The 20316-nt window shown below is 42.2% G+C and overlaps 1 protein-coding gene across 6 annotated transcripts in view; it reads left to right on the top strand.

The window, feature by feature from the left end:
• GRIK5 (glutamate ionotropic receptor kainate type subunit 5) overlaps positions 1 to 20316 on the top strand; it is a 291864-nt gene that overhangs the window by 152471 nt on the left and 119077 nt on the right. For all 6 annotated transcript variants that reach the window (XR_013214619.1, XR_013214618.1, XM_077259912.1 and 3 more), the window contains exon 4: positions 13781 to 13878. Coding sequence is in view for 4 of the 6 variants with exons in the window: in XM_077259912.1 (XP_077116027.1) it covers positions 13781 to 13878 (98 nt within the window). In the remaining 2 variants the exon portion in view is untranslated. The remainder of the gene's footprint in view (positions 1 to 13780; positions 13879 to 20316) is intronic.

The following is a 20316-nucleotide window of genomic DNA, read 5'->3' as shown; positions in this document are numbered from 1 at the left end:
TATCAGCGTATGCAAGAATGACTATCACCGATGGTACTGATGAAAAATGCATGATACCAGGCAATGCAGATTTTAACCCTTGCTAGGGAAAAATGTGTAGCCGAAACGTACATTGGAAGCGAGACCGATATTACAGGAACATCCATAGATGCAGCTCTGCTTAATTCTGAAAATCAGGATTCATAGGAGATTAAAAACAAACTTTACTTTTTTTACTGGGGGCATTTAAATGCTGTACATTTCTTTCCATTTTTGTTTTATTTAGTAATGTTTTTTTTCTGTTCTTTACAATTATAGCATGCATTTAGTTTTTTCAAGGCCAATGGAGGGAAAAAAATTGAAAAATGCCATATCAGCGCAAAATGTTTCATAACAAAGAAGCAAACAAAAAATAAACGTTGATCATAAATACATCATAAACAAATAAAAGATTATTTGTACTTTATTGACTATAGATTTGAGGAAATATTTGGCTGTAGTTTTCTTAGGAAAAAAATCCATAAAAAAGTGCATTTTCCATCAAAATGTGGTGTATTTTCAGCAGATTTAAATCTAGATGTGTTACAAAAGGTAGAATCTGCAATGAAAATCAAAATAAAGAATTAACATGTCATGGTTTTCAAAATTCGCCCCGCAGGTCAATTTTTTTGCACGATTATATCTTTTACAGTGCATAGATGAGATTTCTGAAACTTACTTGCAGTAGTTGGTACTGCGTTCTTCTGCAGATTTATCCTTAGCAAATGGAGGTCGCGTAGATACACCCGCTGTTATCTTCTTGTCAAGAACAGCTCTCTGCTGTCCACTATTGTCCAGAAAATTACACGATCGACCGACGATTAATGGAGGAGATCGCAGGCTGTTTCCACTAACAGACCGGTTATTGGGTATGGTCACTGCTAACTCCATAATAACCCAAGAACTACTCTCTGCCACCATCAATTATTTATACAGGCCAATTGGATGCCTGACAGTCAGCATATGGCTTTGGGGTGTGGTATACAGAGCAAAAGGAACAGAACTATTAAATTTTATATTTAATCAAGATCGATAGGCAGTGTTTCTAAAAAAAAATTTGTAAAATATTTTGTAAAGGGAACAAAACAATACACCTTATACAGTTACATAAAATAAAATGGATTAACAGAGAAACGTACTATGCCGGTCACAGAGATGGCTCAGCTAGCGGATGGAAGCAATCTTATTGAAAAATGTCTGGTTAACGCCCACCCCACGTTACAAGTGCATAACCGTATTTTATAGGACATAATGCCTGGTCGGACCACGAGTCTGCTGGCCTGAACCAGCAGCCTCAAATATGCCTGTGATGCTGTTAGTTTAGTTCAAGATACCTGCAGACAGGCATTACAGCCCAAATACAGACTGTAGCAGACTTAGGGGTCATCCAGACGTCCTTTTTTTTTCACGTACGAAAAAAATGGTCTGAGTGTCATCAGTGATTTTGCTCGGAGTTTCATCAGACTTTCAGTGACATCCAAGTTTCATCTGAGTTTCGTCCAAGTTTTATCAGTTTTTCTCCGATGAAAAAAAAATTAAACTTTCTCTACCTTTTCCTAACTTGCAGTCAGTGTGCTGTCCAATTTTTTTTTTTTTTACTTTTTTTTCTTCACGGAACCATAGAATTGCATTCCCGATTTTGATCCGAGGGGATGAATTTGACTCTAGACTGTTTCCATGTCTGAAAGTTTAACCCAGACCATGGAAGCTATTCCGTGAAAATTTTGGATTTGGATTCTGTCTGATGGTCATCGTCTTTGTTTTTTTTTGGTTTGCAGGGCTCATTTATGAAAAGAACCATTGACCGGCTGTATGGCCTCATGCAAGCCTTAAATTGTGCCCATAGACTGCTATCGTCCATAAACTTGTGTTCCTCTGTGTGTCTTTTAGACAATGCATTACTTCTAGGGGAGAACCTTGTGGAGACGCCATACATGACCACAGGAAGCACCTTGATGGATCTCTACTGGATGCCATACTGAGGCTCTATATCTACCAAAACCCCTGGAATGAGCAGGAGGCTCTTGGAAAAGAGGAATACTCTGGGAAACGTTGTCAAATTCCTGAAACGCTACCAGATGCAGCCTAGCAATTAGACGAATATTCCGAATATATAAAAATAATTTTGAAAAGTTGACAAATTTGGCCAATGCTCATAGGTACAACACAGATGTACATAGCTGTATATAGGACAAGAGCTGTATAGCAGAGCGTAAGACATAAGTTAACCGTGATAAAATGGGACTCATCTGATAAATGGACCCGGCCTAAGAAATGTAAATGGTATATCTTGTCACATTGATTTTATGATTATCGCTAAAGGATTATACAGCCTGCTGGGTTACAGGTGCCGCATAGCTCCACAGTGTGATGAATGGCATCTCAAATTCACATTACTAAAAAATGCTGAGTCCGTGTATCGCGTCCTGACACTTGTTACAGATTACCGGTAATGATGTCACTTCATTACGCTCCGCGGGACAGCGAGGGAAAACACAGGTCGGTATTATAAATCTTGTCCGTCTTATTGTATTTGCTATTCATTTCCATTCCCAATTAGCAGTCCCCAATCCGCCGCCTCCATCTCTTGGTTTTATGCATGGCGGTTCTCCAGACTGTGGATGTTTGGTGGAATACTCAGGTGTAGAGATGAGGTAGCGGAAACACGGTTCTGGCGCCAGTTCCAGGGTCCAACTGGAGCTAGGCTTTCTTTCACCTTGACCAAAAAGGTTCAGTCTTCCACCCTTACCCTATATCTACATACCCTGCCTAAGAAAAGTGTCTTATTGGTGTCTCTTTCTGGACACCCTGCAAAGGACCTCCAATAAATCTGCTGACTATGGGACTGTTGGAAATAACTTTTTGAGGTTCTTGGGATCACCGGGGTTCCCACTTTGGATCCATAGTGATCAGCATCCCCTATCCTGTAGATTATAATGAAAGTCGCAACGAAGTCCAGATTTAGTGTACAATAGATCTCGAAGACGCCCAAACGATTGACAAATAATGGAATTCTTCGGGTCGGTCGTGCTTTCTGATCTTGTGATGGCACAAATGACTACCTCCCACAGAGCTTTACTAGTCCTTGGCCTACAATTTAATAATTTCATTACAATTATCTCATCTTTTAAAGTGATGGAAGGGCACAGAGACTTGTAGTGGTGGCCAAGCATCAACAGATGACCTGACCACAAATCTGGGCAGTTTTCAAATTAATCATTAATGAGAATCTGTCAGCACAAAATACTGTCCAATCCAAGCACAGACTCTTGGTACACCCTTGACAATGGTCAAACAGATCAATACAACTTCCCAACTCTACTTCCGCCTCTCTATTCTTTAACAGCTCTGGATTTACAGGAGGCAGAAAAGAAAGATGATAGATGTAAAACAATTAGGTGGCAAGAAGGCGCGGAGTGTTTCATTAGTTTGAGCAGTCATTTTGTGCTGGAGGTCTCCTTAGTGGCCAGGTGGATTGGCAAATACACATGTTTTTCCACTAGATCCTTGATATCCCAAAGCATGGTCGAGAAGACCCTTTACAAAGACCCCACCTCCACTACATCCCTTAGGGTTAGGGTTATGATTAACACTAACCCTATCCCTTTTCTGTGCCTACACGCCTGAGTCCCTTCCTCCATGAAATTTCAAGACACTGGGGTTGAGCCGAAAGACCATTATTTCTCTACACTGGCCTCCAGTCCAGTACTCCACGGCAGCCAGACCAGGAAAGTCTTCACCCCTCTGCCCGACGTCCTAGGCATCTCTGGCACTTTTTGATCACTAGGCTTTGGCAATGTCCTCCTGACCTCCTTTGTGCTTGGAGGTTTTGGCATCATAGGGTGAAGTAAATACAAGAGGCACCCATTGTACAATGGTAGTTAACTGTGGCTTGTAGTAGTTTTCTTGGCTGCTTCGGGTCAGAGTGGGAGTCAGGCAGGGGCTTTGTTTTGTGGGGGCTTGGTGGGATATGCATTATGGCTACAGTTGCAGGGACAATTGAGCCAAGTGGATGGGATCTAGCAAAATCAAGCTCAAAACACTTTGGGGGCATGTTGGGCATTAGTAGGGGGCAAGGCTTAAATGGGCATGATCATGCGGTGCAGGGCGCCCAGGAGGAGCGGAGGCGCTATCAAGCAGTTCTTCTTTGACCAGAGTATTTAGATAAAAGACTAAGGCAATGTTCTTGCCTCCGAAAAAGGAAAGCCTAGCCATGACTCTGGGGCAATTGGGTCATTGTATTGATCAATGACATCATTGTTTTTTTTTGGTGAACCATAAGTCCAAGTGTTTGTGCACAGTCAAAAGCCCCCAATGTATATATCTAAAACAGGAACGAAGTAAACGCCAAAGCACTCACCGATCTGGCAGTTCAATGAATCTTTATTGCTTCATACAAAATCTTCACGGCACGGGGGAAACAGAAACAGAGTGCAGGAGTGCAACGGACGAGACAATATATATATATATCTAGTACATTTGATTTTTACCATTTTTGGACTATGGTATGAACAAAAAACAGGTGCTCAAAATACTAGCAAATCAATTTTTTTCGAAAGAATATAACTTTTTTTGTTCCATTAGAAGTGAAAAAAAAAAAAAATGTTTTTTTTTTCTTTCTTCTTCTGCAGTTTAACAATCGCCACCATAAAATATCCCAATTGGACAGAAAGCAATGCCTAATCCCAAATTCTAGAGAATGAAAGCGATGCATTTTGTGCTAAACTCCACGCGTTTTGGTTCCTGCTGGTCGCCATGCATTATAGATGACAGTCTTTTTATTAACACATTTCCCATATAACAGTGTTTACAGCACACCCTTCATTGTGCGTTGCCTTTTTCTGAGACTCGCTTCCCTGCCGATATGTTTTTTTGGAGTGTGAGAAGGAATTGGATGATATGTATAATTATAGAAAAAGTCAATACAAAGATCAGTAAAGTGATTTATACCTGAGGTTTACAACAATAACGGGGGGTACTGCCGCCTGCAGAGTTAAGTAGCTTTCACCATTACTTTACAAATTGAAGTCATGAGGGCTTTAACTAGTTTTGGAAATGGTTTGCATACCTTTTAACACTTTGCAATGGAAAAATCTATATAAAATGCCATGTTAAGTGAATGGGGGGTATATTAGCAATGTTTTTCCATGTTACTGTTTTCAAAAAGCTGAAAGGGATTTTGAAAACATATTGTTTAATCACATTTTAAAACATATTTGGTTATGTATTTTTTCAAATTTTCTATATCACTATATCTGTATTTAAAAAAAATCCTGAAATATTGCAGTTTTCACTCTGAGTCTCATTAACAGACTGACCTTCCCTGTTTTATAGAGATCACATCTCAGCAGTCATCTGATTACTTACATATAGATAACAAAGGATCTGCCACTGAAAATAGGATCAATTCTCTCCCCCCATTAAATCAGATGTACGTGGTGGACAGCAGTGTGAGCAGCTACTTCTTTCCTCAGCACTCTTGGTATCTCCAGTATTAGATCAGATAGACAGGGTGGACAGCAGTGTGAGCAGCTTCTAACCTCAGCACTCCTGCTATCTCCAGTATGAGATCAGATAGACAGGGTGGACAGCAGTGTGAGCAGCTTTTTCTAACCTCAGCACTCCTGCTATCTCCAGTATTGGGTCAGATAGACAGGGTGGACAGCACTGTGAGCAGCTTCTAACCTCAGCACTCCTGCTATCTCCAGTATGAGATCAGATAGACAGGGTGGACAGCAGTGTGAGCAGCTTCTTCTTTCCTCAGCACTATTGGTATCTCCAGTATTAGATCAGATAGACAGGGTGGACCGCAGTGTGAGCAGCTTCTAACCTCAGCACTCCTGCGATCTCCAGTATGAGCTCAGATAGACAGAGTGGACAGCAGTGTGAGCAGCCTCTTCTTACCTCAGCACTCTTGGTATCTCCAGTATTAGATCAGATAGACAGGGTGGACAGCAGTGTGAGCAGCCTCTTCTTACCTCAGCACTCTTGGTATCTCCAGTATTACATCAGATAGACAGGGTGGACAACAGTGTGAGCAGCTTCATACCTCAGCACTCTTGGTATCTCCAGTATTACATCAGATAGACAGGGTGGACAGCAGTGTGAGCAGCTTCTTCTTACCTCAGCACTCTTGGTATCTCCAGTAATAGATCAGATAGACAGGGTGGACAGCAGTGTGAGCAGCTTCTAACCTCAGCACTCCTGCTATCTCCAGTATGAGATCAGATAGACAGGGTGGACAGCAGTGTGAGCAGCTTCTTCTTTCCTCAGCACTCTTGGTATCTCCAGTATTACATCAGATTGACATGGTGGACAGCAGTGTGAGCAGCTTCTTCTTACCTCAGCATTCTTGGTATCTCCAGTATTAGATCAAATAGACAGGGTGGACAGCAGTGTGAGCAGCTTCTTCTTGCCTCAGCACTCTTGGTATCTCCAGTATTAGATCAGATAGACAGGGTGGTCAGCAGTGTGAGCAGCTTCTTCTAACCTCAGCACCCCTGGTATCTCCAGTATTAGTTCAGATAGACAGGGTGGACAGCAGTGTGAGCAGCTTTTTTTTTACGTCCGCACCCTTGGTATCTCCAGTATTAGATCAGATAGAAAGGGTGGACAGCAGTCTGAGCAGCCTCTTCTAACCTCAGCACTCCTGGTATCTCCAGTACTAGATAAGATAGACAGGGTGGACAGCTGTATGAGTGTCCGTTTTTTACACCTCTGGTATCTTCAGTATTAGATCACATAGACAAGCATGGACAGCAGTGTGAGAAGCCTCTTCTTACCTCAACACCTCTGGTATCTCCAGTACTAGGTGAGATAGACAAGGTGGTCAGCAGAATGAGCAGCCTTTTTTTACCTCAGCACCCCTGGTATCTCCAGTATTAGATTTGATAAACAGGGTGGACAGCAGTGTGAGTAGCCTCTTCTTACCTCAGTATCATTGCTATCTCCGGTATTAGATCAGATAGACAGCGTGAACAACAGTGTGAGCAGCCCCTTCTTACCTCAGCATCACTGGTATCTCCAGTATTACATCAGATATTACATCAGATATCCATCAGATATCCTTTCCTCAACCCACACTCTACCAAAATGCTCGTGCATGCCCTAATCATCTCCCGCCTCGACTACTGCAACATACTCCTCTGTGGCCTACCTTCTAACACTCTCGCACCCCTCCAGTCCATCCTTAACTCTGCTGCCCGTCTAATTAATCTCTCTCCTCGCTACACTCCTGCTTCCCCTCTTTGCAAATCCCTTCACTGGCTCCCAATTTCTCAGCGTATCCAGTTTAAATTACTAACACTGACCTACAAAGCCATCCATAATCTTTCTCCTCCGTATATTTTCACACTAATCTCTCAATATCTTCCCTCACGTAATCTCCGGTCCTCCCAAGACCTCCTCCTTTCCTCCACGCTTATTCGCTCCTCACCCAATCGCATCCAAGACTTCTCCCGAATATCACCCATCCTCTGGAATTCAGTGCCCCAATACATCCGGTTATCCACTACTTTTGGATCCTTCAAAAGAAACCTGAAAACCCATCTCTTCAAAGAAGCTTACAGCCTGTAAAGACTACACGGCCACCTCAACACCACTGGAGCTACTGCAACCCTTGACCTACTGTCTCCTTCCCCACAATCCTGTAGATTGTAAGCCCGCAAGGGCAGGGTCCTCTTCCCGCTGTACCAGTCTGTCATTGTTAGTTTTGTTTACTGTAAGTGATATTTGTATTTTGATGTAACCCCTTCTCATGTACAGCACCATGGAATTAATGGTGCTATATAAATAAACAATAATAATAATAATAATAAAATAGACAGTGTGGACAGCCGTGTGAGTGGCGTCCTCTTACCTCAGCACCATTGGTATCTTCACATTTTACATCAGTGTGAGCAGTCTCTTCTTACCCCAGTGCTCCTGGTATCTCCAATACTAGATAAGATAGACAGGGTGGACAGCAGTGTGAGTGGTGTCTTCTTAAATCAGCACCACTGGTAACTCCACATATAAAAAACCAAAAACAAATGTAAATGGAATCCTAGACTACAAAACCAAACCAAGACACAAGGATTCCTAAAATATAACTTTTAATATATAAAGTTAAAATGACAAAGTTCTATAATTGAGGACAACACAATTAATAAATAACCAGCAGGGGAACTAACTAACCCCTAACAAATACCCTACTCTTGTCCACTGCCTACTTGCGGGGGTAGGCACCCTAAATTACTGCGGTTGGCGTCCCCGCTCCACGAAGACTGGCCCTACTGGCCCTGCAGATACCCTATAGACCCTAGAAGGCAGTGTCACAAAGATACATCGACCCAAAAAGACAAAAATAACATAAAAAAAATAAACAAAATAGTTTGTATAGATGATAAAAAAGTAAGAAAACAAACCCAGCAAAAAAACTCAAAAAATAATTATAGCCAAAGGCTGTAGACCCTTAATAGGGTATACATCTACAGTATATAGTTTTTTATGGAATATACAGAAAATATTATTATCCCATTCATACAGATCAGTTCATATACTATATAGTGTTTATGAGGTGTACAGCAGGAAGATACTGTTATCCCATCTGAATAATTCAATCAGAAAGGGCCACTGAGATCATAATAGTACCATAATGAACATATTATAAAAAATTAGCAAAAATAGTTTGTAACAAAATATAAGAAAAAATTAGAAAAAACAAACTAAACAAAAAAACAAAAATAATTATATAGCCAACAGACTAAGGGCCCTTGATAAGATTTTCGTATTCCATTATATAATTTTTATAGAGTATAGAGAAGAAAAGTATCTCATTATCACAGAGCCATTTGATCAAACAAAACCCCTCCAGATACAGTGTATACCTTACTTGCTGGTTACGATAATCTACTAATTTTTTCCACAAAATAACGTATTATAAAAAATTAGCAAAAAACTGTATGAAAAACATAATGAAAGAATAATAATTAAAAAAAAAAATTAATCAAAACAAAAAAACTGAAAAATAGTCCTGTAAACACAGCCTGAATACCCCTAATAGAGTGCTCAAACAGGAGTATCTTCTTCTTTGGGGCAAATGGAGAGGGAAAATTAATGTCCAATTTATGCAGAGAAACTCAATTATGGGGAACCACTCAAATGACAATCAACATCTCACACAATGGTGAAGTCATGACTATTATTTATACATCTCCTTGGGATAGTAATTTTTTCTTTTTCTATCATACTCTGGGGTTTCCACCTTATATAATGACTCTACTTTAAATAAGAATTAGCCAATCTATGAGGACCTTTTGTGCATCTAGTTTTGGCTGACTTCACCATTGTGTGAGATGTTGATTGTCATTTGAGTGGTTCCCCATAATTGAGTTTCTCTGCATAAATTGGACATTAATTTTCCCTCTCCATTTGCCCCAAAGAAGAAGATACTCCTGTTTGAGCACTCTATTAGGGGTATTCAGGCTGTGTTTACAGGACTATTTTTCAGTTTTTTTGTTTTGTTTAATTTTTTTTTTTATTATTATTTTTTCATTATGTTTTTCATACAGTTTTTTGCTAATTTTTTATAATACGTTATTTTGTGGAAAAAATTAGTAGATTATCGTAACCAGCAAGTAAGGTATACACTGTATCTGGAGGGGTTTTGTTTGATCAAATGGCTCTGTGATAATGAGATACTTTTCTTCTCTATACTCTATAAAAATTATATAATGGAATACGAAAATCTTATCAAGGGCCCTTAGTCTGTTGGCTATATAATTATTTTAGTTTTTTTGTTTAGTTTGTTTTTTCTAATTTTTTCTTATATTTTGTTACAAACTATTTTTGCTAATTTTTTATAATATGTTCATTATGGTACTATTATGATCTGAGTGGCTCTTTCTGATTGAATTATTCAGATGGGATAACGGTATCTTCCTGCTGTACACCTCATAAACACTATATAGTATATGAACTGATCTGTTTGAATGGGATAATAATATTTTCTGTATATTCCATAAAAAACTATATACTGTAGATGTATACCCTATTAAGGGTCTACAGCCTTTGGCTATAATTATTTTTTGAGTTTTTTTGCTGGGTTTGTTTTCTTACTTTTTTATCATCTATACAAACTATTTTGTTTATTTTTTTTATGTTATTTTTGTCTTTTTGGGTCGATGTATCTTTGTGACACTGCCTTCTAGGGTCTATAGGGTATCTGCAGGGCCAGTAGGGCCAGTCTTCGTGGAGCGGGGGCGCCAACCGCAGTAATTTAGGGTGCCTACCCCCGCAAGTAGGCAGTGGACAAGAGTAGGGTATTTGTTAGGGGTTAGTTAGTTCCCCTGCTGGTTATTTATTAATTGTGTTGTCCTCAATTATAGAACTTTGTCATTTTAACTTTATATATTAAAAGTTATATTTTAGGAATCCTTGTGTCTTGGTTTGGTTTTAACTCCACATATAACATCAGTTAGACAGGGTTGACAGCAGTGTGAGCAGTCTCTTCTTACCTCAGCAGCACTGGTATCTCCAGCATTAAGTCAGATAGATATAGTGGACACCAGTGTGAGTGTCCTCTTCTTACCTCAGCATCACTGGTATCTCCAACATTAAGTCACATAGAGATAGTGGACACCAGTGTGAGTGTCCTCTTCTTACCTCAGTATCTGGTGTCTCCAGTATTATATCAGATAGGATACACAGGGGGAACAGGAGTGTGAGCAGCCTCTTCTTACCTCAGCACCAGCTATCTTCAGTATTTGATCAGATAGACAGGGTGGACAACAGTGTGAACAATCACTTTTAATCTCAGCATCCTTGGTATTTTCCCTGGTAAATCCAACATGTTTGATCCTTCTTTCGAGTAAACAGTCCTCATGTAGAAATTTTCAAAATTATCTGCGGATCCTCAGAATTTGGTAGCATAGCTTTTATTTTGCATTCTCTCTTTGATCAGAAAATTGCTTGTTGCAGACCGAAAACCATTACGAAGTTGATATTTATAGATAATTTATTTTTCCTGTTTGTCTATTCTCAGTACCTTGAGTGCATGAGGGTGTATTGTTCATAATTGGCTTTTAGAGTATTTGGCACAATAGCTCCGCAGCTGAGCTCAATAAAGAAATTCTTCAAACAGGATAACCAGGTTCATGTGTCCGATTAGAGCAAATGGACGTCATAGAGACGGCTGTACTCTATCTGACAAGCTTGCTACGAATATGGAGCACATGGATGCCCATTCATTTCCCCATGCAGTGGCTGCCCACAGCTTCCATTCATGCCTTTAAGTGGCTGATGTAAGTGGATAGCCCCCTCTGTAAAGCAATCAAATAACTGATTCCTGCGGGTCGCTGAAATTGTTTTCAAGAAAACAGTGATTCTCCGGGGAATCTTCCATTAAAGAAACTTCTATTCATGTGGGGAAAGACCTTTAACCCTTTACTTCAGAATTTCTTAATGCATAAGTTATTTTGTGTGAATCTTCTTTTTATTAATAAGTGAATCATAATAAAAATTAGGAAGTGTTGAGAACTGTCATTATTCTCCTACCTACATGTTGATGGTTTCCACATTTTTAATGTATACTGTATGCGCTGTTTAGCTTAATGTTAATGGTGGGGTTCGGACTGCTGAGCTCCCACTGATGCACATGAGCCACGGGGACTGTTGTACACCTCTCAGTGCGAAGGATGGGGGTCTCAGCGTCAGGGACCCACGGATAGCTGATAACTGTTTGTAACTGGAATATCCCTTTAAGGTCGTGGCCTTAAGTTATGTTCACGCGTCATGACCGCAGAATTGATATAGGGGAGCTAAACTCTGGACAGAGCCCAATGAAGAATTTTCAGAGGTGAGGCAGAGTTACCAAGCTTTGTAGCAGAGCTGTGTTTGTCACAGTGTATAAATCAGAACTGGCCAGCAGTATAGCAGAGCTGGGTTCATCACAAGGTCTGAGGTAGAACTCAGAGCTATCTAGTGTTGTAGCAGAGCTGGATTTGCCACAAGGTCTAACCTAGAATTGACCAGCAGTATAGCTGAGTTACCCACAGTTAAAGCTGAGCTGGATTTGTCAGAAGGTCCAAGGCAGAACTGACCAGCTTTTTAGAAGTTAGCCAATGTTGTAGCAGAGCTAGGTTTGTCACAAGGTCTAAGCCAGAACTGCCCAGTGTTGTAACTGAGCTGAATTTGTCACAAGGTCTAACCTAGAACTTGCTAGCAGTATACAAGAGTTACCCAAGGTTGTAGATGAGCTGACTTTGTCACAAGGTCTAGGCTAGAACTGACCAACAGTATAGCAGAGCTATCCAGTGTTGTAGCAAAGCTGGGTTTGGCACAATGTCTAAGACAGAATTGGGTGTTTAACCAGCATTGCTGGATTTGTCGTGAGGTTAAACGTGGAAGGAACAGGTGATTTTCTCAGCATTGTAGCAGAGCTGTATTTGTCGTAAGGGTCAAAGCAGCACTGGCCAGAGGTATAGCAGAGTTACCTAGTGTTAGAGTGACACTCGGTTTGTCACAAGGTTGAAAGCAGAACTGGCCAGATGTATAGCAGAGTTAAATAGTGTTGTAGCAGAGCTAGTTTTGTCACAAGGTCCAGGGCAGCACTGACCCGAGGTATAATAGAGTTACCCAGTGTTGTAGCAGTGTTGGGTTGTGTCACAGGTTCCAAAGTAGAACTGGCCAGAGGTATAGCAGAGTTACCTATTGTTATAGCAGACTGACCAGTGGTTTAGCAGTATTACCCGGCATTGCAGCAGAGCTAGATTTGTCAGGAGGTTCATGCAGTCCTCAGTAGCGGAGAGGATGGCAACTACCGGAATACATGGGGATTTTTGGCTGACTGGCAGATCTGTACTGGATTAGCCTCATTGAATTGTGTTTTTTCAGGACATAATTATGGAGAACATACCTCCCAGTGATATTTTTTTTTTCCCCGGCATGGATGCTTATCTACTATGCATACAAATCAGGTCACAAAAATCTCTTAGCCTTGCATCGGAGGCAGAGTGTGTGCAGCTTTGATGAGGATTTCGGCTTGGAGTCCATACCGGAACGTGTGACCCGGCGCTGACTACAACCTGCAGTATAATACCGCAGATCGCTACGCTGTGACGCGACTCGTAAGGCAGCGATTAGAGGTTTAACAATTACAACAATTCAATTACACTACAATAAGGGACGGGATCAGGAGCGAGACGTTTCCCTATTTGGCCTAACGAAAAACCCTTTTACAAAATGCTGCGGTGACAGAATTTATAAGTGTGGTTAAGTGTGGTGCCGGGAGCGACTTTTACTATTTTTTATTTTTTTATATATACAATTAGCATTTCCTTTCCTTAAATGACAAAATAAATGTCCCTCACTGTGTAAATTAAGCCCTAATGAGCGTGTTCTGTCCGGAGCGGTGTTTGCCGAGTGTCGAGTTGTAGAAGACGATGGAGGCGGGTGAGCCGAGGATAGAATGCAGGGGACACAATTATCAAATATGACCCGGACCCCTGTATTTAATCAGAGGGGGCGCCCTCCATAATGTAAAGCCACGGCTGCTGGAAATGAATGTTCAATAACCTGCGAGGAAAAGGAATATAAAGCGAAGGGAAACTAATGAGATGAAAATAATGGACTGGCAACCATTACTGCCCGCACCGCCGCCGATCCTGATTGATGATCGAAATGGGAGAAGGGGGTAAAGGAGGGAGACACGGCAACCGTCAGTGATTTGGCCTTAGTTTTGCTGATTTTGTTTGTTTTTGTTTTTTTTTTCTTTTTCCAACAGTGTGTCAAATCTTACCTAAAGGGGTAGTCTCCGTACTGGGACCCTCGAGCAGCCCGGCCTCTGCATCTACCGTCAGCCATATCTGTGGAGAGAAGGAGGTAAGAATGTATTCAGCTAGAGACAATGTGGGCCCTGGATTCAGAGATAGGGGGCACCACTACATAGATATAGCGGACCTCAGTAATTGAGGGTTATTTCAGATTTACCCTCAGCTGCTGCAGAACATCATAATACACTTCTGCTGCTGCAGAACCTCATAATACACCTCAGTTGTTGCAGAACCACATAATACACCACAGCTGCTGCAGAACATCATAATACACCTCAGCTGCTGCAGAACTTAATAATACACGTTAGCTTCTGCAGAACCTCATAATACACCACAGCTGCTGCAGAACATCATAATACACCTCAGCTGCTGCAGAACTTCATAATACACCTTAGCTTCTGCAGAACCTCATAATACACCTCATTTATCGCAGAACCTCATAATACACCTCAGCCGCTGCAGAACATCATAATACACCTCAGCTGCTGCAGAACATCATAATACACTTCAGTTGCTGCAGAACTTCATAATACACCTCAGCTGCTGCAGAACCTCAGAATACGCCTCAGCTGCTGCAGATCCTCACAATACACCTCAGCTGCTGCATAACTTCATAATACATCTCAGCTGCTGCAGAACCTCATAGTACACCTCAGCTGCTGCAGAATCACATAGTACACCTCGGCTGCTGCAGAACCTCATAATACACCTCAGCTGCTGCAGAACTTCATAATACACCTTAGCTTCTGCAGAACCTCATAATACACCTCATTTATCGCAGAACCTCATAATACACCTCAGCCGCTGCAGAACATCATAATACACCTCAGCTGCTGCAGAACATCATAATACACTTCAGTTGCTGCAGAACTTCATAATACACCTCAGCTGCTGCAGAACCTCACAATACGCCTCAGCTGCTGCAGATCCTCACAATACACCTCAGCTGCTGCATAACTTCATAATACACCTCAGCTGCTGCAGAACCTCATAGTACACCTCAGCTGCTGCAGAATCACATAGTACACCTCGGCTGCTGCAGAACCTCATAATACACCTCGGCTGCTGCAGATCTTCATAATACACCTTAGCTTCTGCAGAACCTCATAATACACCTCAGCTGCTGCAGAACATCATAATACACCTCAGCTGCTGCAGAACCTCATAGTACACCTCAGCTGCTGCAGAACATCATAGTACACTTCAGTTGCTGCAGAACTTCATAATACTCCTGAGCTGCTGCAGAACCTCACAATACACCTCAGCTGCTGCAGAACATCATAATACACCTCAGCTGCTGCAGAACCTCATACTACTCCTCTTTGCGGCATTATCCCGCTGTGCTGTGCAGTGGTGTCGTCAGTTCTCCCCTGTCGTCCTTGCAGATCATTTTCCTCCCTTTCTGCAGATTTCACACTGGGGACAATTTTATATGAAGTCAATTATCCTGCAGAGAAAACTGGCGGAAACGCACAGAAACAACATAGAACCAGTAACCCCAGTACAAGGCGCTGGGGCCAACAAATAAGCGGCCAGGCTTCACCATTTATTCAGCGACACATGGCAGTATTAAGGGTCTCCCTGATAGGAAACGATATAGGGAGGTCGAGGAAAAATCTCCCGCTGCCGTGTGTATGGGGGCTCCAGTCACTTCTGGTTTATGGGGTACTGTTTCCCTGTCCCTACATGTGTGATTGGATGTCGGGCTCCTCCATCTCAGTGTCGGCTATCAGAAAAAAACAAAGACTAAACAAGAAAAGAACAAAAAAACGAAATAAAATAGCAAAATTCCGGTGAGACTGAATCACACTTTCTATCTCAATCCCTGAAAGAACAAATATCACATTGAAGAAATAAGAGGAACAATGCACCAAAGATGAGTGTGCTCCGAACAAAGAGTGAGAAACACGGGAAACACAGACAATTACTTCACTAAAAAAGCCAAACTATGTGGGGTCATAAATGGGGAAAATCCTATACTGCTCCTCCTGTCACTAGTCTCCTGCTGTCACACACCTTATACTGCACCTCCTTTCACTAGTCTCCTGCTGTCACACACCTTATACTGCACCTCCTTTCACTAGTCTCCTGCTTTCAGACACCTTCTTATACTGCTCCTCCTGTCACTAGTCTCCTCCTATCACTAGTCTCCTCCTGTCATTAGTCTCCTCCTGTCAAATACCTCCTTATACTGCTCCTCCTGTCACTAGTCTCCTCCTGTCACTAGTCTCCTCCTGTCACTAGTCTCCTCCTGTCAAATACCTTCTTATACTGCTCCTCCTGTCACTAGTCTCCTCCTATCACTAGTCTCCTCCTGTCATTAGTCTCCTCCTGTCAAATACCTTCTTATACTGCTCCTCCTGTCAATAGTCTCCTCCTGTTTCTAGCCTCCTACTGGCACACATCATCTTATACTGCTCCTCCTGTCACTAGTCTCCTCCTAACACTAGTCTCCTGTCACTAGTCTCCTGTCAAATACCTTCTTATATAGCTCCTCCTGTCAATAGTCTCCTCCTGTCTCTAGTCTCCTACTGGCACACATCAACTTGTAAGGCTTCTCCTGTCACTAGTCTCCTGCTGTCACTAGTCTCCTCCTGTCACACACCTTATTCTGCTCCTCCTGTCACTAGTCTCTTGCTAACACACACCTCATACTTCTCCTCCTGTCACTAGTCTCCAGTCACACACCTTATACTGCTCCTCCTGTCACTAGTCTCCTGCTGTCACACACCTAATACTGCTCCTCCTGTCACTAGTCTCCTGTTGTCACATGCCTCCTTATTCTGCTCCTCTTGTCACTAGTCTTCTGATGTCACAAACCTTCTTTTACTGCTCCTCCTGTCACTAGTCTCCTGCTGTCACATGCCTCCTTATACTGCTCCTCCTGTCACTAGTCTCCTGCTTTCAGTCAAAAACCAAAAAGAGAAAAAGCATGCCCATATAACAGGGAACACCCAAACTCATTAAACTTGCCAAAATATTTTTTATTTCAATTGCACAAAATAAACAAAGCACATAAGACACACTACTCAATGGTCATGCCTTATAATAAAGTCCATGATCCACCGCAGCTGCCTGCTCAAACTCAAATTGCGGATATAAGCTCCAGAACATGCATGTGAAAATCCCTTACTGACAATGAAACTGCATATATAATGACAAATCTTGTATATAATATTATGCATAGCATAAACACATGCAAGTTAATACACTGACCTAACTATTCACAGTACCATATAACCGATAAGGTGGGAAGGAACATGGTCAGTCCTGAACAAAACTTTAAGTTTAGTCTCGCCTGAGAAAACCAGGCTAAGGAAATCTGTATGTTTCCAAGACCATGTGGTCCCTGTTCAGCAAGTAATATTAATGGGACCCAGGCTGTATTGGTATACAAAACCTGTTTCCACCGCAGGCAAGCAAAAGAAGGCCAATACTCAGACCCCACGATTGGGGTGTGCACAAGTCCAATGGAGCGTCATTTGAGCTGAGAGCAGGTACGGGTGAGCACCCCACGCGTATCGCCACCACAGTTGTGGCTTCTTCAGGGGAAAGAAGTGAATGTATGCTGTGTCCAACAAGTGTGTTAACCATTGCCAGTCAAAAGATAGGGAACCACAAGGCGCAGATGCTGCAACCCCAGTTCGGTGAGTACCAGGGCAGACCCAGGGAAAATCCAAATAGTCCAACATTGGGACCACATACCTGAAGAGCAAAAAAAAAAACACAAAAATGTTTTATATATATTTATATATAATAGAAAGAAAAATAATAAAAAATAATAATAAAGTGAATAATAATAAAAAAGAATGTGAATAAAGAGAACTACCCATGTGCCAATATAGTCACTGACCAGTAATGGCTTATACAAAAAACACAGTGATTCAAATAGATCACTGTGCTTCATGTAAGTATATGGAGAGCATGGTGAATAAATAAAACTTATATAAGATTGATAACATACACATAAGAAGAGGAAGAGGGGAAAGGGAAAAAGAAGAGAAAAGGAAAGGAAAATAACAAAGTTTGCACCAGGAACATAAAAAAGCACAGTGTTACATGGTCACAATGTTTCAATACTGATATTATTTATTGTAATTAGACAAATATAGTATACATCATCCAACACACAGCTTGATTCTCCAGAGACTTCATAATTATTGATTGCCATTATGAATCTGGCAACACTAGAAATATTCATGCATTTCATGATGTATAGGGATCTTCCTGTCCTTCATCCAAAAGGGTAGATTCGTAATAAAAAGGGTGTTCGTTTTGGAAAGAACTACATAACATATGAGCACACAGCAACTCATGTAATTAGATGCGCAATGTCAAGACAGAGAAAACAATCTCCAATCGAGAGAGGTAGATCAGAAGGCAAAAAATGCAGACACTATGGTACTGTGAATACTACTCCTGTGAGTAGTCTCCTGCTGTCACAAACCTTCTTTTACTGCTCCTTTCGTCACTAGTCTCCTGCTGTCTCCCTCCTTATACTGCTCCTCCTGTCACTAGTATCCTCCTATCACTAGTCTCCTGCTGTCTCTAGTCTCCTGCTGTCACACACCTTCTTATTCTGCTCCTCCTGTCCCTAGTCTCCTGCCATCACACACTGCCTTATACTGCACCTCCTGTCACTAGTATACTTCCGTCACACATCTTATACTGCTCCCCTGTCATGAGTCTCCTGCTGTCACTAGTCTCCTGCTGTCAGACACATTTTTATACTGCTCCTCCTGTCACTAGTCTCCTGCTGTCACACACCTTCTTATTCTGCTCCTCCTGTCCCTAGTCTCCTGCCATCACACACTGCCTCATACTGCACCTCCTGTCACTAGTATACTTCCGTCACACATCTTATACTGCTCCCCTGTCATGAGTCTCCTGCTGTCACTAGTCTCCTGCTGTCAGACACATTTTTATACTGCTCCTCCTGTCACTAGTCTCCTGCTGTCACACACCTTCTTATTCTGCTCCTCCTGTCCCTAGTCTCCTGCCATCACACACTGCCTCATACTGCACCTCCTGTCACTAGTATACTTCCGTCACACATCTTATACTGCTCCCCTGTCATGAGTCTCCTGCTGTCACTAGTCTCCTGCTGTCAGACACATTTTTATACTGCTCCTCCTGTCACTAGTCTCCTGCTGTCACACACCTTCTTATTCTGCTCCTCCTGTCACTAGTCTACTTCTGTCACACATCTTATACTGCTCCTCCTGTCACTAGTCTCCTGCTGTCACACACCTTCTTATTCTGCTCCTCCTGTCACTAGTCTACTTCTGTCACACATCTTATACTGCTCCTCCTGTCACTAGTCTCCTGCTGTCACACACCTTCTTATACTCCTCCTCCTGTCACTAGTCTCCTGCTGTCACACATCTTATACTGCTCCTTCTGTCATTAGTCTCCTGCTGTCAGACACCTTCTTATACTCCTCCTCCTGTCACTAGTCTCCTGCTGTCACATGCCTCCTTATTCTGCTCCTCCTGTCACTAGTCTTCTGATATCACAAACCTTCTTTTACTGCTCCTCTTGTCACCAGTCTCCTGCTGTCACACACATTATTCTGCTCCTCTTGTCACTAGTCTCCTGCTGTCACACACCTCCTTATACTGCTCCTCCTGTCATTAGTCTCCTGCTGTCAGACACCTTCTTATACTCCTCCTCCTGTCACTAGTCTCCTGCTGTCACATGCCTCCTTATTCTGCTCCTCCTGTCACTAGTCTTCTGATGTCACAAACCTTCTTTTACTGCTCCTCTTGTCACCAGTCTCCTGCTGTCACACACATTATTCTGCTCCTCCTGTCACTAGTCTCCTGCTGTCACACACCTCCTTATACTGCTCCTCCTGTCACTAGTCTCCTGCTTTCAGACACCTTCTTTTACTGCTCCTCTTGTCACTAGTCTCCTGCTGTCACACACCTCCTTATACTGCTCCTCCTGTCATTAGTCTCCTGCTGTCAGACACCTTCTTATACTCCTCCTCCTGTCACTAGTCTCCTGCTGTCACATGCCTCCTTATTCTGCTCCTCCTGTCACTAGTCTTCTGATGTCACAAACCTTCTTTTACTGCTCCTCTTGTCACCAGTCTCCTGCTGTCACACACATTATTCTGCTCCTCCTGTCACTAGTCTCCTGCTGTCACACACCTCCTTATACTGCTCCTCCTGTCACTAGTCTCCTGCTTTCAGACACCTTCTTTTACTGCTCCTCCTGTCACTAGTCTCCTGCTGTCACACATCTTATACTGCTCCTCCTGTCACTAGCCTCACGCACCACTACTTATCATTCTGGTCTCGCGCTGCCCTAGTGAAACCCGGAGGCTGAAGTGCGGTGACCTTGCTGATGTCACCACAGTTCGCAGCGGCCGGGTCTCGCGGAGTACAGTATCAGACCCGGCAGTGGCTGCTCCTCCAGTCTATGGAGCTTTGTTCTCTGAACTGAGTGCCTCAGACTGGATGAAGAAGACCGGGATTGTCGC

Source organism: Ranitomeya variabilis, chromosome 4 (assembly GCF_051348905.1).
Source record: "Ranitomeya variabilis isolate aRanVar5 chromosome 4, aRanVar5.hap1, whole genome shotgun sequence".
NCBI classification, from domain to species: Eukaryota; Metazoa; Chordata; class Amphibia; order Anura; family Dendrobatidae; genus Ranitomeya; species Ranitomeya variabilis.
The sequence above is the reverse complement of the archived record's forward strand: the minus strand, read 5'-3'. Positions and strand labels throughout refer to the sequence as shown.